Raw genomic sequence first — 22,648 nt, forward strand, 5'->3', positions numbered from 1 at the left:
AGCCTTTTAAAATGTTAAGTTTACAGTTAACAACCTATTCAGGAAAATGAAAAGATATATTTCCTTTTTTAAATTCACATAATCTTTTGGAAAACCCGATGTTCAATAGGCATATCATTAGGGCCATGACAGTACTTCTGGGAGTGGTTAAAAATGGATAAGCAAGTAAAGACAGCACCATTATGGACGTACTGAGTAGGTTCATTGAACTAAGCAGGTAGCCAGTAGTAGATGATAGTTAAGTGTACAGATTAAAAAGCTATGAGGATACAGGAAAAACTATGAATACCAAATCCTTTCTGCTTAGGTTTGGGCCCTCATTGCCAAATCTGAGAGGTGTAGTGTGCCTATCGACTAAACAGGAATTGAGAATGCTCAGCCTCCCATGGGGCTGTGAAACACTGCATGTATCTTTTCTATATTTATAAGAAAGAATTATTTGGGTTTAATCATTCCTGAAAAAGCAAAGTCAGCATCCAGCCTGTGAGCACAACTCAGAAAACTTTGTCCACAATCTTACTGCACTTATATTGTATCAAAACCAAGTAAAAGACTTACAAATGCAGTGACCTACTTTCAAATCTTCCTCCAGCCTATGATCACCATAGTGCAGATAGAAACATGCCTTACTGATTTCTTCTCTGTGCTATTACTATTGGCAGATTGTTTAAAAAGCAAAGGAAAAGGCAGGAGTAGGTTATAAACTGGGACTGTTTTTTGTATTGCATTGTAAGCAGTTCCTGGGATCACCTGAAGTCAGCTACAATGTGCTGGAATTGTATTCCTGCTTCTGTAATAAAATTTTCAATATTTAGCTGTCCCCTGTCTTCCAAGTTGGTTGGAGGTAGCTGGTAGGATATTTAATTATTTATGTTCCTGCCCCATAGCTAGGCCTACCCAGGACTTTACTGCTGAGGAAGGGACAACACTGTAAACTGCAAACTTTGTAGTTATTGATTATTTGATGTAAACATTTGTTTTCTTCTGCTGCTTTGACATATAAACATGAATTTTAGCCCAAACCTCCCTCTTCAAAAGTGGAGTCAGGAGAACTGGATATGAACTGCATTTGGAAATGGACTTCTCTCCTGTATTTTGTCCTTATGATTCCTCAGCTTTTTTTTCATGGCTAATCTTTTTCCTAGCTTTAAGGGTGGCATTATTTTCTCCTCCTGGGTAGTGAACCTGGTAAACTGTGTTCTTGATGTGTGTACTCCTTAGAATGGTTTTTATTTCTTTTTTGTAATGCTGAATTCTGTATGAATGCTGCTTCCTTGAGCTCCTCAGTTTTCAGGTTTGTGTAGCAGGAGAAAGGTTCTTGATTTTTAAAAAGTAATTTAGAAGCTTATCATAATGATTAGCAAGTCTTTGTATTTTTGCCCTTCTAACATAGCAATTATTATGTATTTTTATGGTAGTAACTGCTTAATAAAGGTGTCTATGAAATTTTGCATTTTTGTTAATTGATTCTGCATGTGATCATCTTCTTTCTATAGTCTACAATACTCCGTTCTCCTTAGGTAATCTTCATGTAATTATTTCTAATCTTTCATAGAAGCAACTAATGGTGATTACCTACTTATGTAGACCAAGTGTAAGTTACATTAACTGACTTTCTTATTATAGTAATTATATATGACCAGTTTGTGATCATCAACTGTTTGTGATCACGTGTTCATTAAAAAAAAATTGGGTGGTTAGAATTTAAGTGTACGTGCAGGGCTTCTTGGAAAAACATGTGCGTTAATTCATTTTATCATACAGCTGACATCCAAACCAACATCCAAAATCTAGGTCTGCTTCATAAATAAACTAAGTTTATTCTTGATGGAAACTGTTTATGTTGATTTTATTGCACCTACTCTGTGATGATATTTTCTTTCAGTAGCTTGTTGTTCAATTAAGTATGTGCACCTGTATAAGTTTTAGTCTTGGGCAAAACCTACATAACAGATTAAAATACAATGTTGTCCCACATAAGCAAGTCAGAAAGGTTAAACTTGTATTTGGACTGGAGTAATTTTCAGCTGTAGTTAAAACTGCTTATCACAGAGATTTGAACTTGTCATCTTAGAAGAAAATCACAAACTTTGTCCCATCCTTCTGATCTTGTGATGATGGTTTAATCATTTAATTTCTTTCCTTTCTTTTTGCTCCAGATCCTCCATAACATGAAAGATCTTGAAATACATCAAATGCAGATCTGCGACTATGAGAAGGAAATACAAGTGCAAGGGATTAAATTAAAACAGCAGCAAAACCTTTGTGAAACTCTGAGATCAGAGAGAACCCTGTACAGTAAAAATCTGATTGAAGCAAAGGTAGAAGGATAAATTTTTCCTTGTGTTTCTCTCTCTGCTCTTGTTTTTTACCTGATTTAATATTAATTTTTTAAAGGAAAGCTCGGTGGATCAATGGCAGAAGTGTTTTTTTCATTCCTGTGGGTTTGGAAAAATGAATGTTTTAGGTCCCTGAAGTTTCATCTACACTATTTGTATTTGGACTGGAAATAGGAGTCCACAGTCATCATGTGGAAATATCCCTGCTTCAAACCATGCATAAAATCATGGTACACTGGAGCTACGGAATCATAAAGCCATCCTGGCTTCAGTCTGTTTTATCCCTTTAGGAGTTGTATGCATGTATGTGAAATAGGGTATAAGGGGAAGAAGATTGCCTCCTTAGCCCTGAATGAGTATGCGCATTACTGTGAGTAATGATTAGGAAGCAGAGAGAACACTTTCCCAGCTGAAGTGGAATTTTCTGACAAGAACCAAACACTTCCACCTTGCTTGTTCCTTTCAGAGAATGTCATTTTCCTCAGGAGATGATTCTCTCCATTCAGATCTCCTCCTTGGGGATCTGACTAACAATGCTAGAAGAAAAAGAACACACCACTTAAGGATATATTCTGTTACTCTGATGTAAAGATCTAAAATACTACATAAATCCTGTTGTAATTGGCAGACACTGGGACCCTGGACAGCTGTCATTTACAGCCTTGGGTTATTGCCAAATAAGTATTTATGACATAAACATGTATAGTAAATGACAGATTTATACTTAGGTAGGTGTTTTGTTTGAGAATCAGATGGGAATGAACTGTCAAAGTTCCTATCCAGCTGAGTGCTGAATTTTGTGAGGAATGAACCATTTTGCCATTTATGTGGGATGCTTCACTTGACCTTAGTCAGCCTCTCATCAGTGAGAGGATGTGGTGTTGGGATTCTTGCTGCTCCCAAACGATCTCTCAGGAGAAATAAGGCTGAAAAATCACAATGCAGATTTTTTTTCCCCCTAGTTATTTTTATTTTAAAACACACAACATAAATTTGGTTATTTATAAAGAATGGGCATCTATGTGCTGAGTTAGAAAATGTAGCAGCCTTTTGGCCGTTGGGTTTTGAATGTTACATGGTGGTAACACTACGCTGTTCACAGTTCCAGTTGTTAGAGGCCAGTGCTTAGACTTTAATAGCTTACTTGTCGTACTCCAAAACTCTTAGCAAGTCCCGTGTGAGAAAATAGCTGACCCCAAAAGATCTTTTGGCTAAGGCAGTGTTATGTTTAGCAATGAGAAAAATAGCTATTCAGCGTTCAGTAACAGGTCAGCCAGTCATGAAACAAAAAAAACCCGTGTTGTTTTAAACATGGTAAATTCTTTCTCCTTTTGGGAAGTAAAATTGCACTAGCTTGTTTAGATAAAGCTAGATGCAAGTATTTTTGGATTGCTTAATGTGAAATGATCTCATGCCCACCTTGCCAGTGGTCTCCAGAGTACCATAATATTCAAGACAGTAAAATGGAAAAGGCATCCTGGCAGGCTGTTATTATGATATAAATATCTGATGCTTTCATCCTGGGGGTTTCTTTTGGTGTTGGGAGTTCATTTATTTAAGCAAGTTGATTAGGAGACCAGTTTGCAAAATTGTGTATTCTTACTGTTCTACATTAAGTAAAGAATTAAAAATGTATTTGGGTGTGTCTGGGGTCTATCTCTGCTAAATCTCTGTCATCTTTTACAACACTAAAGAGATTTATAGGCTGTGTAGCAAAGACAGCTTTTAGTAACTTTTGCTTTCACAAAAGTGACTGAACGTGCAAACAGTTAGGCCTAATGACATATTACTACTAATCAGTACTTTCTCTGTGCTGTTTGGGTGAAGATTGCCATAACTCAAGATCTTGGTTAGTTACATTAATCACTTCATGCAAGAAAACATCCCTCATTAGTCGAGTAAATCCGCACTCATGGTGGGCAGTGCTGAAAAAGCTTTAAAAGCTACCCTGGTTTGGTACTGGAAGAGGATGTATTCATATGAAGGATTATGATGTCTTCTCTGTGAGGTGGTAGGTTCTAGCAGAGGAATAATAGCCTCGAAAGCTGCTTTCATACATCCAGAAGAACGTCTGTCTAAGCATTGACTCTGTTAGCTTCCATTTCATGGCATAACATGTGCTGAAATGTTAATTTTGTACAGGCAGGCACCTTTGTGCTTTGAGTAGAAGTATTCCTACTGACCTGATCTCTCTACAGTGCTACCAGCCCTTTTGCTCTGTGTTTGAGCTTAAAGTATATGCTAAAATCCTCACAGAGCCTTCTCAAATGCTCTTTTGCCCCTTGCACCTCTGTGCAAGCTAGCATCTTATTTAGGGCTATGTTTGCTTGCACAAAACCAGCTTCTCTCCAAAGATTTGTGCCCAAACTTACTGGAAAAGCACATTATTAGAAGCATGAAAACAGATGGATATGATCAGAATCTTAGTAATTTGGATTGACTGCTAGTTCTTACAGTGTGTCCAGCACTTTAAATTAAATGGCTTATTAAACTCATGAGAGATGGTCATTATTTTTGTCAGTGAATCTTTTAAAGGCTTTTTTATTGCAATGGCATGCTGGCATAAACAAAAAATTGTCATTTAATGAAACTGTTTGGTTCTGTTGGATTAAAAAATGATGTCTTACAGTAGGGACAACAGATCTACTTTCATGCACATGGCTGCATTTTCCAACATCTGAACAGCCTGAACTCCTCATCACAACCAACCTCTTGTTTTAGCCCTTTCTGTAATCACACTTCCTGTTCTATTAGGATGAGATAGCAGAAATGAAGATGAAGCTGAAAACTGCCACACGTCAGCTGGATCAGCTGAAAGACGAGCTCAAAGAAAAGGACGCAGCCCTTGAGAAAGCACATGTGGAACATGAGCAGTCAGAGAAGGAGAAAGAATCACTGAAAGTAAGACCCTTGACACATATACTTTCTTGCAAAGGATGGATTCCATGATTTCACAGACTGCACTATGTTCTGACCTGTGGTAGTTGTTTTGCTGTATTTTAATAAACTATTCTATAATTGAAGCAGAAGATTTCAGTATCATTTAGAGATACTAGTTGCAGAAGTCTGTGTATCTGAAAAATTTAATCTCTGCCTATAATTATAATAAGAGAGTCCTGAATTGTCTGTTGGAAGCTTTAAATCTCTTGGTGACTGAACATTTTTTACTAAGAAGTTCCATTTTGCTTGCAGAAATGTTGATTTTGGGGATAGACTGATTCTAGCAAACTTTTTAATGTAGACTCTTATAACTCAACTTTTTATTTTTAAGAACTTTTTTCTTTCTACTGTTTTTAAGTGCAAACCCCATTATATTGCACTTCACAGTGTTGTATTTCTATGTAACTAGCAAGCATTAGTCTTTTGGGAGTTAGGCAGTGCCTTTTAGTAGGTCCCTCTGCACAGAAAGTTATTTTAATATTGTGGTATAAAGCAGCAAGAATCTGTCTTAAATCAAAGGAAATCTGAGCCTGAAGCTCGGGTTCTTCTTCTCAGTGCTGGCTGCAGCCCATCCTTAGATAAGCTATTAGATTTGTGGTGGTATCTCAGCCCAATTTGCTGCACTCTGAAAAGATTCAGGGAGTTGTGTTCACAGGAGGTTATTTTTAATCTTCACTAAGCACTAGAAAAAAACCCAAACAATACCAGGAAAAAATGCAAACAACACCCCCGAAAAACAAAACAAAAGTTCCCTGTCACTTTTCACAATGTTTTGTTTTGTCAGTTTATTGCTTTGCTGCGATGACTCCTTGAATTTTCAGCCTCTCTCAGCACATTACAGTTACGACAAGATGTCAATAGGACTTTGTAAAAGGGTGATGAATTTGTATTCTTGTACCTGATCTGTCTCAGAGATGTTCTATCAGTGATGGAGAAGTCAAACAGCATCTAATTTCCTGTGTGCAGCTTTCTGCCTTAACTAGTCCCCAGTTCTGTCTCATCGCCCCAGAACTGTCTGCCATTTATTTGACAAACATATGATTGCTGCATGGTTTACCCACTCAATTATTCACCAGCAGGTTTGTCCATACACTGACATGACATTACTGACTTGCCTCAGGGCATTGTGGTCTCCTACCTGAGTGTCACTGCTGAGTACTAAACCAGAAGAGAATTCAGAGGGAGCTGATTGTCACAGCCACAAAAGAACCCAATTATTCGTGTTGCAAGCTGGCATCAATTTGTCCTGTTTGCACTGATGTGAAGGAAGGAAGAAAGCTGTTCCTGGGAAATAAGTTTAAACAATGTGCTAAATCACAGAGGACTGGGATTCATAGGAATGAGGTTATACAGACATGCTTGCCTCAGATGGCATAAAGGCCTTAAAAATGTGTAATTGTGGTAAATCCAAGCTCTATTAAAGCCAGTACAATGCCATCTTTCGGCTTCAGTTGGCCTTCCTACAGGGCTGCAGGTTAGAGTTGTTTGACAAAGGATCTGAATATTGAAAAAAATCTATGTCCCTCAAGATTTGAGCTTCTGGCAAGTCAAGTGATTTGTATAATTTTGTAGATGCATATTTTTTTGTTAGCATTTTTCTGGAAATCTGAGTGTAAAATCTGACTTGTTATTTCAGCATTCTGTGTTCAGTTACAAAACTGTAAAACTCCTGTTTTCCTCCCACTTCTAGTATAGTATACCAATAAAAGTATCACACTAATATTTCAGAATCTAAACAAGAATTTAGTTTGAGTTTGGTTTGAGATATTGGTACAGGTCCCATATATGTTATTCTTTCTTGGTGACTGTTCTTCAGTTCTTAAAAATTCCCTGAACCAACTTCAAGTGAGCTGTGCTGATTTATAGCAGTTTCAGACATGCCATTTTTCTGCTTGTACAGTGACTGTGTTTATTCATTTCCTTCTCTCTTAGCTCATGTGCAAAGACCCTCGTACTGTGGTTCTTAGCATATTTAATCTAACTGAAAGTCCTTGTGTGGCTTTAAGTATTTATGTTCCCTACTATACAAGGCAGTTCAGATTTATTTTAAATGAGTGCATTCCAGTGAGGAGATTTGTTTATATTGATGTTTTCTGACCACATCTAATGCCACTTCTTGTTTACAATTCATATTTTTCTGGCATAAGGAGACCACAGAATTGTGATCTATTAAAAAAAATATTATCCAGCAATGCTGAACGCATGAGCTGTTTTACATTTGTGGACAGCTTTTGCACAGCATTGATTGCATTTCAGGATGAAGTGACTTGTATTTTTATTCAGCTGATGAATTCTGATGAATATCTGACACTGAATAAGAGAGCTATGTCTTGCACATACGGGAAAATGAGAATTTTATTAAAGCAAATAAGAATGGAACAAGCTGTTTTATTATGATGATGGAACTGTTTCTGTCTTAAATCAATGTTTTTGCAGGTGCAGCCTTCATCACAGCCTCATTCTTTCAGCATTGGGTGATGTTTGTTCCCAAAAGGCAGCTTGAACATCATCCTTTATAAGGGTCAGAGCTGTGGCAAAGTCTTTGAGTTGAGGCTTGAAAGTTTTCATATCTATGAAAATGAACTGTGGTCAGCTAGTTCCACCTTGGTTCTAATTGCCTAGCAGTGATAAAAATTTCTGATAATCCAGGAAGACCTTATTAGTTTTTATCTACATACATGCCTTGAATTACAGATTTTGTGACAGTGGGATAGAATGACTGGGCACACTCCGATGTTAGTTTGTGTTAGTGCTGTGCAGCTGCTGTAGCAGTGCATTGCTGCTCCTTTGCTTAGGGACAGACCCTCTTTTCACAGTCTTCCTCATTTACACATCCACTAAACAAAGTGTTATGGCTCTTAAATTTTGCTGTTCCCTTCCTGGTTGCCACCAATTCTTTTATTCCATTTTGAAGCCTTTCTTGAGCTGATGCCACTTCGTATTATACAGCAGAGATTGTCGCCCTTTTCAGCAAGGTGAACTGTTCTTTCGCACATCCCAGAGTGACTAAATAACAACTCCATTGCAAAGATTTCTAAGTATGTCCTGTATAATTTAAAAAAAAATCAAACGAGGCATCCCTGAATTACAGCTTGAACCATTGTCATAAATAAAAATCCTTCCAAATTTCTATTGTGTATAAAATAATTGTATTAAAATAGTATTTACAGTATTTCTTTATGGGTCTTCATGCTTGCTTGTCTTGGTGATTAGTTCTCAAAAACTAACAAAATATGTACCTCCCAGGAAGCTAAAAGAATATATGAGATATTTTTACCTAACTCTTAATTGTAGGTTTATGTAAGGGGAAGTTATTAATTAACAGTTCACCTGTATTTTATCTCCATCAGTGTGAACTGCTTAGGATGACAAAACAGGCTATGGAAACCAAAGCCTATATTGAAAATCAGGAGGCAGAAGAGAAAAAACTCCTAAAAATCATTGCTGAAGCTGATGCAGATAGACTGAAGCAGAAGAAGGAATTTGACAAGGTAGGAATCTCTAATTTGAGTTTTCAAATCCCCTGCCTTCTGTTCCCTCATTTGTCCAGTGTATTTTTAAGATGATTCTTAGCTACTGTGAATGTGGGACTACTAAAACTTTATAGTGCCATTAAAACCAAAATGTTAAGATACTGAAGTGAATGAAATCTGTAGTTTGTAGTGTTCAGGTGATTGAACCCTTATAGGGGAAATTATTAGGTTCTTGCCATATTTCTTTAATTAATAACAGTGAAACCTCTTAATGTACGTGTTTTTGGCTGAAACAAGTATTGTCATGATACTCAGGGATTGTGTGAAGGAAGTGTAACTGAGTTTATGGCTTTGCCCTGTGCCCTCAGGTGCTCTGTGAGAGACATGCCCTGGGGACCCAGCTTATTCGTCGAAATGATGAGGTGGCTCTGCTCTATGAGAAGATAAAAATCCAGCAGGCCATCTTAAACAGGGGGGAAACCGAGTACCGGCAGAGGATGGAAGACATGCGGATTCTCAAGCTGGAGATCAAAAAACTTCAGCGTGAGAAGGGAATTCTTGGCAAGAGTGCAGCCAATGTGGAGGAGCTCAGGTAGGAGACCCAGTGGAATACATTTCCATAGTGACTGCACCCATGATTTTGTGTTTAAGACAGAAAATATGGTTTGTACATAGTAAAGACTTGTATCAACAAGCCTTATACCTTGGAGAAGGGGTTTGCTTGGTTTGACCTCAAACACAAACTGGATTAAATTCATAGAACAACTTACCAGCAGTTAGGAAAATTAAATATAGAAAGGAGGAAAGATGACATCTTGGCCAAAGTTTAGTATTTTCCATATTTCCCCTTGTACTGTGAGTTACTGCCTACAGAATAAACCTGACAGCAGCAGCACAGGTTCATAGTCCAGGGAGCTACTTAGTGGTACAGTGGTACAAGGCCTAGATTAGTGGAACTCCTTTTGGTTAAGCAATCCACAGAGTATGGGAGACACTTGACATATTTATAACAAAACCCTTCCAGATTTATATGCAGACATGATCTCTTAGAAAGATTTAGTTACATTTTCACTGAAGGTTGTGTTTCTTTAAAACAGCAGTTTAATAGCCCAAGCCTGATTTATCTCCTCCTTCTCTGGCTTAATTTTTCCTTTCTTGTTTACCCTCCTGTATTTGAGGTGTATTCTTTCCTGTTGGGAAACTGTGGTCATTTTCTAAGAATCAGTCTTGGTCTGTAAAGAGAGGCAGTTATGTTTTTAGCAGATAACCATTGTACCAATTCTGTGTAGCTACCACAGTTTTGGGTGAGATCTTTATTTTATCATTGTAATTCCGTGGCTTTCAGCAGAACAAATTAACTCCAGTCCATGGTCAGTCCCATTGACTCCAGTAGAATTATGCCAGTTTGATTTGGTGAAACAGAAAGGAGAGCTGGGCACACAACATTAGCAATTGCAGTTTTCATCGACTGACTGCAGATAGGAATGGGATTTGAGCTTGCTGCCCAAATACATTCAGCCTAAAGTCTGTTACTGTATTGAAACTCAGTGGTGGTATTGAAGTGTAGTGTGCTGCATGCCATGATGGGTGGATCAATTCTTGCTAACTGCAGCAGCAATCTCATACTTTAATGAAGTCCAAAACCATCATGAAAACTGCCTGTCGAAAAGACTCCATTTATCACTTGCACTGCTAATTAGCTTTCCCGATTTGCCAATTGGAAATGTGAGGTTTTTTTCCTTCTCCATAACCTTGTCCAACCTCACAGTTAAAAAAAGGCCTTTTTCTCTCTAGTGAGCTAAATGCAATTCTGAGCTTAGTAGGAAAAGATTCAGTGGTGAAGGAGGCACATTGAAATCTTCCACCCCCTTTTGACCTCAGAGAATTTAGGGGATTCAATCACTAAAGTTATAAGGGTCAGATCACTGCAAAATGTGCCTTTTTTTCCTGCCCCTCAACCCACTATCCCCACCATAAAAGCCTAATTGTCAAAGAATCTTGGTAGTGCTCAATTAATTGTAAATTCAGCTACAAGTCACCTCTGAAATTTGTTGAGGAGATGTAATAAAAGAAATCAAACTTCAGTTCTCTTAGGAATGTTGTCCATCATAGTTAGGTCCTAGAGTGTGTTTTATTTAATGGATTGTGTGAGCCATGTAGATTTAAAACCTTTCAAACACAAGGTGTTGGATTCAACGTGGGGGTAACTGGATATGACCCATAACTGATAACTGATTTGTAGGTTGATGAACTGACTGTCCTGCTGGCCTTAATGTACATGGTAAGATGTAAGGAGTGAGATCCAGTAGTCTGTGGAGTAGATTCCCCAGGAGTCTCTTTTCTGAGCCATTCTTAATGAAGCAAGTAAAAAGATCCAAGAGTGTTATTTTATGGTTCCACCTGTTTAGTGGTATCCGTGTTAGGTTTTGCCACCGCAGTATTGCTGCAGTGGCAGAGTGACTCTGTGTGTTCCAGGTAGTGGTTCCTGTGCACCACAGTGCATGGGAGAATGATTTGTTAATGTCCACATTAGTGCCTTGGTCACACTGAAGTGTTTTTGGTCTGTTTTTTTTTTTATTTTTATTTTATGCTGGTCTTCAGATGGGAGTTTAATCACATGCAGAAGGAACTGTTAAGGGAACAGACTCGGTGCAAAATTTTGGAAGAACAACTGCAGAAGCCCTTGCAAGTTCACAGATGGAGAAAATTAGAGGTGATGTGTGAGCATTTTGTGTTCCCAAAGCCCCTATTACCAAATCAGTGACCTGTTTTGTTTACTGTTATGCAAATGATGTGGAGGGACTGGGCAGACTGAAATTTCCATAGTACCTATGGAATCCTTACCTGCTGAATTCTTTCCTTGCACAATGCAACCATTGTTATTTTTGTGTCACTTTCTCAATGAAAAATTGCAGGGAGATTTATAAAGAGACAGTCAAGTGCTAAAGGGGATAAGAATGAATTAGGTGAATTTAGAAGGGGGTGATTCCTTAATATGGATGGTGGGAAATAGGATGATAGGGGAAAGATACAATCCTACCCTCACCAATTAGGGAGATGTATATGGGAAGAAAGCCAGTAATTGAAAGACTCATAGAATAGGTAGACTGGAGAATGGACAGATACAAAGTCAGAATGTAAATTACATCTGAGGGAAAAAGGGGAAGAGGCCTCCACATAAACAGTGGTGGATTCCCAAAGATAGTCATTCCAGGTAATGTGAGTTCAACTGCTTTACATAAACAGCAAATCTAAGTTTTCACATGATTTGAACCTGCCAAGTGAAGGGGAAAAATAAAAAAATCCATCAAGCATAGACCAAATATATGAACATCAGTTGGCATCACTGGATATTTTTGATGTAAGTCAGTGCGATCTGAGATTCCTCTGTTGCATGAATCTCTGATCTGATGCCAGCCTGGGTTGCTTAGCTGCACTAATAATGAGTGATAATGTGCTCAGTCCCTGCAGAAGCACAGCTGAATTTTTTGACTGTGCTTACTAGCATGATAGTGAATTTCTGATCTTTCCGTGCTGAGCTTAAAGTTGGATGGTGTGATTAGCTTTTCTCATGGAAGGGAGATACAATGCAGGATGCTGAACTAGGTTAGACACATGTAGGTACAATTTCTAGCAGCACCTTGTAACAAAGAAAAATCAGGCCAGTCAAAACATCCAGTGATGGGAAAATGAATGTATGAAGAGACTGATAATGGGAAATTGTGTCTTTCCATTCTAGGTTACTGGTTTGTATTTGGAACACACAAAGGCCAGCAGATGGCAAGATCCATATGAAATAATCCTGATGGGGTTTTGGTTCAATTCCTAATGAACAAACACTCTCATATCACTACAGTTGTCACAAATTGGCACCATGCTTGGGCAGCGATATTAAAAAATCAAGGACTGAGTGGATTGTGGGGACTGGTCTACTTTTTAGCCTGGTTCCTCAGGAAATGGTGTTGTGTTGTGGGCACTGCGTGTGTATCTGTGTTAGTGTCCTAGTTATGCTTGAATTGATTAGTCAATTTAGATAAAATCAGACAAAAGATTAAGAGCAATGAGATACTGAGTTCCTTAGAAGCTCAAGCAAATGTAAGAGAGTAGGACTTTATTGGAGCCTTTACTGCAGTGTGAGTTTAATCCTTATGAGACACCGCATGAGAGAGGAAGAACCAGATGGGAGAGAGGTGTTACGAGTCCCTGAGTGAGGAAAAGCTTCAGTCAGGGTTTGCCCTCCATTAAAAGATCCAACAAGAAGACAAAGGACTGGGAAAGTAAGCTTTGCTGGCTGCTCCTCACAGAATTAAATATTTCTTTGCTCCCTAGAGCTTTCTCCAGATTCAGTCTGTGCCAAAAGAATGAAAAGGAAGGGATGGAGAGACAGACATCTACTAGCTTCTGGTCTTATGGGCTATGTAGGTAGAGGGCAACAGTACAGTGCAAACACTGTCACCATTTTAAGCATTTAATTCCATTGAAGAATGAAATTTCACATGTATGGACACTTTAGAACCCCATAATAATTCATCAGTGTAGCCCCCAAATTTGTTCCTCTTAAATTCTCCACCTGTTTCAAAAGTAAATTGCAGTTAGCCTTTCTTTTGTTCAGTAGCAAAATCTTCCTCTCCTTAGAAACTAAGTTGGCACCGTTTGAAGTTCTTGAACAGCAGGAAGTACTTGCACTGCTCTTCATTTGTCAGTGGACAGTTCCAGTTGCTGCGAAAATTGATACACTAAGTTCCAGGACTGCTTGTATGCATGCAATTAAAAAAAACCAGCTGAATGTGTCCTCTCCTAGTCCCCCTTTTATACTTGTTACTTTTGAACACTGAGATATCATGGTTTTCATTTTCAAAAAAGAAACAGTAACTTGTTATCATGTATAATTTTTGAGACTCCTTTGTTCTTCCCTAGGCCAGCGACCCCACTACCTTTGAGCTGATTCTGAAAGTACAGAGACTACAGAAGCGACTTATCACCAAGACAGGTGAAGTGATAGAGAAAGAATTTCTCCTTCAGGTACTGCAGCATCATTATTTTGTTGCATCTCATTAATATATTTGACTTGCCCTGCATCTCTGTCTACTGACATGTGCTTCCTGTATGGTATTTAGATGCATGACTTTGAATTTCTTTTGCATGCCCTTTGGATAGCTTTAGATGGCAGCACTGACTCACTGAAAGAGAACAAAAAGCATCGGATTAGTTGATTTTTATATTCTGGTTACTGATACCTGTCTAACTCTGGGAAATACAATTAAAGGTTGGCTTTAGTTTATTCATGTCATAGATTAGTCTTCAGGTCAGTCTTAGACTTTTTGAAAGGCTTTTCTTTGTCATTTTAGACAAGTCTGTTATGACCAGAAGAGGGAGGAAAATTCCTGTTTGATTCCATTTGTGCTTAGCTTGGCTTTTGGCAGAAGAAGTCCTAAAGAGTTTGTGTGATTTAGATATGCTGCTGTCTGGGGCATGTTTGATTTCAAGGTTTTTGTGCTGAACTTTGCCAAAAAATAATTTTTGTGATAGCTTATCTTTTTTTAGCTGTATCAGATGTCCCTTAACCCCAGTGATAACAGTAAGATTTATGTTGTAGAATGGAGGACAGACTGTATTCCTGTAGTGCAAATGTTGCTATCAAATGTAACAGAGAAGGACTCTTTGGGCTTTAACCAGAGGTGTAAATCTGGTCTCTCTGGTGACTGTAGGGACAGCTACAGATCACCAGCTCTAGGTATGATTTTAGCATCTTAAATATCCTATTAGTCTTGATGCCTGTGTTGGGTATCACTCACTGGAGAGTAAAATGTGACCTGAATCTCCCTCTGTCTTGAGAAGAAGCTCAGCAGATCTTAGCAAGGCAGGGTTTGTCTCTATTTATTGTTTCATAGGAAAACATTGATCTGAAATTTCATTTGAATGTAATTTATGGTGTATTATTCCTCTGCTTGGAAAAATGTGGTCTTTGTTGCATAGCACTGAAATGCTGTCAGTGAAATAGTTAGCTTAAAATGTAGCAAAAATAGCTTCAAATTTACTGTGCTTTACCCATGCACAAACCCAATTCTGTTAGATTTTACATAGTCTCTATTGAGTATCTTGCCTTATCCTTAGTATGCTCCCATTTTGCTATTATCTTTATCTTCAGCTGAAGAACTGAGATATAGAGGTATTAAGTTGCCTGCCCAGGAAAATCTTTGAAATAGTAGCTTTGAAATTTGAGCCTACATTACTGTACTAGCCATTGGTATAATCTTTCTGTCTCTGCAGTGGTCCTTCTATGGCAATTTTATGTTTTTAAAATTATTTTTCTAGATTTAAGACAGAGTTTGGCTATATAAAATCTAATTATTATATCTAGAATTGCTAATGAGTTCCTTTGTGTTCTTAATTCAGGCACTAATTTCCTGTGTAACAATGCTGAAATGAAGGTTTCCCTCGGAGAGATAGTAAAGGCCAAAAATACTATGCTCCACATTGTGTTCAGGGATTTAACATCAACATTTCTGAGCTCTTTTCTGTTTTTCCACGGTGTTTTGAGTCCTCCAAGGTGACTGAAATAGGGCTCTTTCATAGCAGGGTGTGAGTACGAGGAGGTAACCAGAGATGGAGGACTCATTTCTTTAAAGGACTCTATGTGCCACTGGATAGCTCCGTGATCACAAATTAAGTGTACTAGCAGAGCTGCTTCTGCTGAGTGTCTGGATAACCTGGTACAAGACATTTTATTATTCTTCGGACTGGTTTTCCTTTGTATGATGATAGTATCTCTTTTGTAGAATCATTCCCTGACACTCACCAAAACAAAACCCTTGCTAATAACTTACTAAACTGATGTTATCAAATTCCAAACTGCTGTGAGGAAGGAATGAGCCTGAGGAACACTTCCCACAGAAGGAAATGAACAGAGCAGTAACATGACTTTCTGGAGAGAGCTGAGTTTCACACACCAGGAGGGTGGCTTCACTAGACCACCTTCTGGGCAGTCTGAAAGATTTGAAGTATATTTGAAGTGAAGTATTTGAAATACAGTGTAGGATTTGATCCTGACTGAACTTCAGAATTATGGGAAACATCAGTAATTTAGTTCCAATTTCAGGAATTTTTAATTTCATTCCCTCAATATAATTTGTTTGTTGAGAGAGTTCTTCTCTTTTTTTAAAATCCTGGTAAACCCCTCACGCTTAAAGGCATTCAGTATCTTTTTATTATGGTCCTGGAAGTCAGCTCAGCTCAGTTCTGTCACTGCTCACTTGCAGGAGTGGGGGAATTGCTGATGACTGGCTTGTGCTCACCTGGCAGAACATCCCCCATATTCAGAGTTGGAGACTGCAGACTGAGGGATACAAACTTCCTAGCTCAGAGAACGACTGCTTTCTTCGTGTTATGTTTGCTCCCCTAAGTCATGCTTCCTCACTCCCAGTCATCTTCATTCACATCTTGCTCTGTAACAAGGGCATAGCCTTTGGGTGTATCAGCTTTAAGATGATCTTCATCTCTTGCTTGCCATACATAATCTTTTTTTCACGTGTGTGTGGCCATCATGCTAGCAAATGAGATCTTTGTTTAAGGCGAAGCTTGTGAGTATCTGTGTCTACTGTGCATATTATGTAGCATAAATTCCCTCACCTCTAAGTCTATTAATAAATAGAGTAAAAGAACCCTTGTGTGTTGAATACTGAGTATTGAAGACACCTTTGGAGTTTAGAAATAACCCATGTGAGGAAATGGTTGAGCCCAGTGTCAGCAACCTGCAGTTTGATTTGTTGGGTATTCACCTTGGTGCATACTCATGCAGAGCCATAATGTTTTTATAAGGGAAAAATAATTCCATTTGTATTGCATGCACTGTAGCTTCGTCTTCTTTTTTTACTTTTTGGTAAATGGTCTTTTAAATAAAAGTGCAGGGAACAAGGTTTCAGCTGGATATAATAAATGGGAATTTTTGCTAAGTAAGGATCACAGTATATAGATTCGTGTAGAAAAGCATCTGCTTACTTTACCTGCTCCTGATGTGCATTTGATCATCTCCTTTTTATCAGCTTTTTCATTGTTTGTAACCCCGTCATTTCTTTAAAACTGAGGCAGATGTAGAAGCAAGCTACAATCCATGCTACGTGATTAAAAGAATGATTTGCTATGTTTCAGTCAGAAAATTTAGATTGCTGACAATATGGGAAAAACCCAGCTTGACTCTAAAATCTCATGCAAAAATCTCTCTTAACCGGTCATCAGGGCACATTTTTTGGATCAGACATGTGCTGAGAGATAGTGAATATGCAACATGCTGAATGTTGTGTTTTGCTAGAACAGCTTTTCAGAGTTGAACATTGAAATAAAGCTGTAAAAAGATTTCCTATGTTAGAGAAATTACTAAAGTCTTTTCTTGTTTCTGATTTATCTGTGCCTGTAGCCACAGCATCTTGGGTTATAAGGTATCAGCTCTCATATACCAAATAAGTGTGGACATCCTGAGATGCTACTTCGAAGAGTAGCTGCAAAACAGATGGTCATAATTTCTCTTTTAATTCAGGCATTCTCACAGTTGTGAGCTGCTGTGCTGATGAAAAATGCTGTCTTAAAAATCAGATCCAAACCCAATGTCTTGAGTACTTATGGTCAATAAAAATCCAGTGGCATTTTTTCCAAACATAGGAAATGTTACTTCAGGGGTAGCCAGTTTTCATGTCTGAGTCATTACCTTCCTTCTGAATTTCTGCAGTCAAGGTAGAGCATTTTTTTTGTTCTTTTCTAAACTGTTGAGTAATATTGCAGGGTTTTGTGGAGAAATACGTTGTCTGTTATCCAGGAGATCTCACTGATGAGTGAAGGTCTTTGTGAACGTGTGTGGGAGGAATGACACGTTTTGTAAGGCCATAAGGAATAATTATTAATAAACAGGAGTGCTGTACAAATCCTGACTGTAAAAATACAGTTTCTCACTTCCCATATGGGGCAAATCCCTCATGTGACTGAAGCTCTGCTGCTGTGCTGTGTACTGAGCAGTGATGTGGTAAACTCGCAGTGGAAAGTATTACCTTGTTAGGATTATGATTAGTGTGGTTTTAGGAACTTATCCCATTAAAAGTGAATTATGCACTGCTTTATTTGTTTCAAATTTAGTTCTTTCTCTTCAGAGCGAACTCCTCTAATTTGATTTTATGTCTGACTGAGCAGAATTTTATTCAGCTGCATGTTTTGGAATGGATAACAGCATAAAGATTCACATTATATGTCAGTTACCTCTTTTGTCAGTCATCTCAGAAGATTGTTCATAAATATGAAAGAAAGTGCAACCTAGATTATTTGTTCTGGGAGGCAAAGGCAAATGTGTCTTATTTAAGCCTTGCATGTAGTAGTGAAAGCATTGTTTTTCTGTACATATATATATATTTTTAATCGCTATTGTTTTAAGTTGTCAGCGATCAAAGCCCAGGACTGGGCAGTCAGGATGTGATGCTTTGCTGACTGTGTCTTGAGCTCATAGTTCAAAGAGTGCAAGGGCAAAAGGCATGATTAGCTCATGTATCTGACTCAGAGATTACAGCCAGATAGCACCCACATGTCCTTGCATTGAGCCAAGTTTTGAGCTAAGTTTCAATCCCTCCAGAGAACTGACTGTCCCAGTGACAGAGAGTAGGAGGAGTAGAAGGGATGCTTCTGTCTCCAGCACAGTTCCATTGCAGGTATTGTGAGATACAGGAAGGGGAGAGCAAGAGACTTTTTCTGTGACCTTGGACAGGCTGCTTAGCTTTTGCATGCCTCACATCAAGTAAAAAGGGAATAAAATAATTTCCATTCTTACAGTGGTGAGTGAATGAATATATTAGCAACATGACTCAATTCAGTAGCTAAACACTCAAAATAGGCAGATGTTTTATTTTATTTGTGCTAACTTGGTTGTAGAGCTGTTGTATCCAATTTGAGGTGCTTGTTGCTATAGTGTCTGAACATATACATAACCATCTTTATTTCTCAGAGCTGGTACTATAGTTTCATAAAGAAATCTGCTTTAGAACAGTGAGTTACCATGTGGGTTTATGCAGGTTGGCAGCTATTGAAATCAAAGTTTTCTCCCAAGAAAGGAAGGAACTTGGGGATCTGCTTCCCTGTATTTGTTATGCATTTTCTCCTCATTTATAAAATAAAATATATTTTTTTAAGATCTTGGTTAATTTTTTTTCAGCATAGTTTATGGGAGCCTAGTCCTTTTGAAAATCATTTTTTACCTAGCTTGGGAGTTTCATGAGGCATGCTTCTGCTAAGTTCTTCACTGCTCTCACAGTGCTCAAGTAGCTTCCACATAAGAGAAATGTGTGCTCAAATGCTGAGTAAAATAATATCTCATCAGGAAAAATAAGAGACTACTCTCCTCTCCCCTACCTTTATTTTGGTATTCTTAAGGCTCAGATGAGTTTTATCTTAGTCATTATCTTTACGTCTTCAAAATGGCTGAGATTTATTTCAGCCTCTCAAATTTGGCATTTATTTATTTTTGGTGCCCAGTGTAGACTCTACTTGGATTTGAGAGTATAACCTACTTGCATGTTATATGTAGGGTAGAGAGTCTGAGCTGGGGATTTTTTGGCAGAATTGTCTATTTTCGTAAAAAGTAACTGCAATTCACTTCAGGAAACTAATGACTGTAGAATCCCTAAAAGTCTCTTTTGACCTGCCCATTATTGTTTCTCTGTCATCTTGTCTTTAGAGAGATTTCAGCAGAGGTAGTTTGGGAGAGTGCTTTGTATGCGCTGAAACTTACAGGTGAACTGCAAAATCCACTGCCAAAATGCAATCCTTTCTTTACTGCTCCTTTATCATTTATATATGAAGTCAGCCTTTTGAAGGGATTTTTCCACCCAAAAATGAAAAGGGAAATTTTCTTTTTAGCTTTTTATAGTGTAGTAGGACTTGGCGCTTTTCTATCTCTGTTTCCTGGAGGATTTGACTTCCTCTGGAAGCACCGGATTAATGCCCTATCTTGCAGCTCAAGCTAGCAGTTCTCTCAGCCCTCAATTAAAGGGGTGAGTATATTGAGCTCTAGGCCTTTTCTACGCTTAAAAGCCCCATTTCTACCAGCAAAAAAGTCACTTTTCTGATTCAGCTTATACCACCTCTTGAATGGCAGAAGACTTTCTTGCCAGTAAAATTGCATCTAATTGCATAGGCAGTAGCTGGCATAGACATATCAGCACAAAGGAATCGCACCACTAACTGAACTGAAATTGGCCAGACTTGTCAAAAACCGCAAGAAAGAGCACTTCAAGTATGTAAACAACAAGCAGAAACAGAAGGAAAGTATTGGCCCACTGTGAGATAGAAGTGAAATAGCAACAATGCTTTAAAAGAGTGAAGTTCAACAAGGAGAAGTATAAGGTCTTATAGCTGGGAAATTCAGTCCGGGAGTGCAGGGCAGGCTGGGATCTACCTGGTCTGGGAGCACTGATCAAATTGATTGAATGGTTCCTGATGTGGGGGGAAAAAAAGGCAGAAAAGTGTTCTTCTGCCCTTATAAAAACTTAAGCGTTGCTATGTACCTTAGGAGAGAGAAAGCAGTACTCCAGTACCAGGTGGAGTGTATGAACTTAAGACTCCAGTTCTATGTTGGTGACCAGAATTTCAAGGGATTTGTATAGAAATACAGAACGGATAAATACCATAAGGACTCAGGCCTAACATTTACTTTTTGGCTTTCAACTGGATATGAATCATAAAGAAAAAGTTTACTTCCCCAGTGTCATGCAGAATTAGGTTGATGTGTCAAAGGCACACTGTAAGAATTGCCTTGATTTAGACTCCAAAGACAAGCTCTGTTCTTTTTCCAAATGAAAAAAATGTGTTCCCGTGAACTCTGGCTGCAGCCCAGCTCTAACTTGTGATGGATAAAAAAATATCTCATTACCAGCTCAATATTATGATGCATAACAGTCTACTGAACTAGTGCTATCAAGATAATTTCAGTCCAATACCTTGCAACTTACCTGAACTGGAATCTCCAGTGCAGTATGAAGTGACATATGGAGGTACCTAATGCATCAAGTCATCCTTCAGGACTACTCTTTGAGATTCTTTCCTTCTTGTGCCTTTCTTTTATTTTCCTTTTGTTGTGTTTGAAAGGTTCATTACTAAACTAGGACTATGAGTGAAGATTTTAGCTTTGACTCTAAGGGGAGATATTTTGTATTTTAGTATTGGTTTTAAATTAGAACGATTAATGTCTTTCAGTGATTCTATGCCTGGCATGATGATTTTTCCATGCAATTAGAATATCTCTAGTGTCCTTTGTTCTGATACTGATAATTTTTTTCCCAATTAATTTAATTATTTAATTTTTTAAAAATTGATTGTATAGCCAGTAGGGTTCTGTGAGTAGGGTAGAACCACAGACTCAGCCAATTGCAGGATAATTGTGTTAAATCTTGGTGCAATTTACCAGGGCTCATATGCAATCCTGTGATGATGTAGTAAGGAATCATATCTCAAAAACGTGAAAGGCATGAGTCATCTGTGTGAAGGTCTTTTGAGAGTCTACATATCTACCTGAAAGTTTTGTGTAAGCTTTAATAATTTAATAGATATCTCAGGGGTGTTCAGTTTTTGCCCTAGCTCTCCTCAGAAAGGAGTTGATTTCTATTTCTGCATATTTCCAATACACTTCTTGGCGCATTAGTTTATTTTAGCCCTTCTAATCTCAGTCCATCTAGAATTAGAAGATGTTCTATGCTATAGAAATTTACAGCATGATAAACTGCTCTTAAAAACACACTGACATTTAGATTCTTTCCCTCCTCCCACATATGTTGCAATTCAAGTGGAAGAGAATAAAGTCTTCCCAGAAAAATAGCCTTTTTTTTTGTACGTATGTTTGTTTAAAAAGGGTTTTGAAAAATATAGGTAAGAAGTATGCTGATCACTTTAATGTCACCAGGTGAAGATAATTGGCTGCTCTTTAGGGTGAGCAAATAATTTTCCAATAAAAATAGTGCAAATATTTCTGGCACTGAGAAATGGGGAGCAAAGCAGACTACCTAGTGATCAAACAAAATACGTTTGGTGAACAGTTTTCTTAGTGGAAGAGATAATCTTTACCGAATCTTTGTGGAACGACACTGCCCTCATAAACAAAACGGATTTCCCATGATAAATGGTTTTGGACAGAAGCAAGGTGCAAGTTTATTTGAGAAAGTAACTTCTGGAGATCTGCAACATTTTTAGCTCTTATAATGATGTTTTGGCCAGAAATATTCAGATATCATTTACAAAGCTGAGGAAGTTGCAGGCAGAGTAAAAATCCCTTGGGGTTTATAGGTGGCAAATATTCATGAATGCTTAATCTGTTTTACAAGTTTTTTAAGAGAATTGATATATTTACTTGAGTTTGATCTTGAAAGAGAACTTTAGTGTGTCATCAGATGTCATCCCTCCTCATCATGCAAGACTGATTTAATTACACAAGTACTATCCTTCACAGATGAATGTCAAACAGAGTTTAGTGTCCTGCATTCTAATACATGTACTCAAGTCCATGAAGTTTAGCATACCTGAAGAGGTTGTTGTCTTCAAGTACACCGTGGCTTATTGTGAGTTTTCTCCCACACCTGTAACCTGCTTCTGTAGTCCAGGCCTGGTATTTCTGAAGAGCAAGGAGCACAGGCCATCAGCATGGTGGTCCTGGGAGACTGGGAGACTGAATTTCATTCCTGTGTGTCTTCAAGGAGTTTTAGTGAACTTTAGCAATTCATGTAGTAAATCTTTGTGTCCAGAATTCTTGTAGAATGAGAAGAGGATCACTGCCCTGGCTGGAAGCAGTTCTTCAGCTTGTGTACAATAAAGATTTAATACCATTCAGATATTGAAACAAGGATGCCATATAAGAACCTAAGATACAGCCCTGTC

The 22,648-nt window shown here is 38.1% G+C and overlaps 1 protein-coding gene across 1 annotated transcript in view; it reads left to right on the top strand.

The window, feature by feature from the left end:
* CFAP58 (cilia and flagella associated protein 58) overlaps positions 1-22,648 on the top strand; it is a 56,010-nt gene that overhangs the window by 19,980 nt on the left and 13,382 nt on the right. Inside the window, exons 11-16 of the mRNA XM_042019274.1 lie at positions 2,160-2,321; positions 5,094-5,240; positions 8,630-8,770; positions 9,121-9,344; positions 11,354-11,465; positions 13,670-13,774. Of these exons, the coding sequence (XP_041875208.1) occupies positions 2,160-2,321; positions 5,094-5,240; positions 8,630-8,770; positions 9,121-9,344; positions 11,354-11,465; positions 13,670-13,774 (891 nt within the window). The remainder of the gene's footprint in view (positions 1-2,159; positions 2,322-5,093; positions 5,241-8,629; positions 8,771-9,120; positions 9,345-11,353; positions 11,466-13,669; positions 13,775-22,648) is intronic.

Source organism: Corvus kubaryi, unplaced genomic scaffold (assembly GCF_017639235.1).
Source record: "Corvus kubaryi isolate FWS band 111438036 unplaced genomic scaffold, C.kubaryi_AGA036_p1.0 138, whole genome shotgun sequence".
In the NCBI taxonomy this organism is placed as follows: Eukaryota; Metazoa; Chordata; class Aves; order Passeriformes; family Corvidae; genus Corvus; species Corvus kubaryi.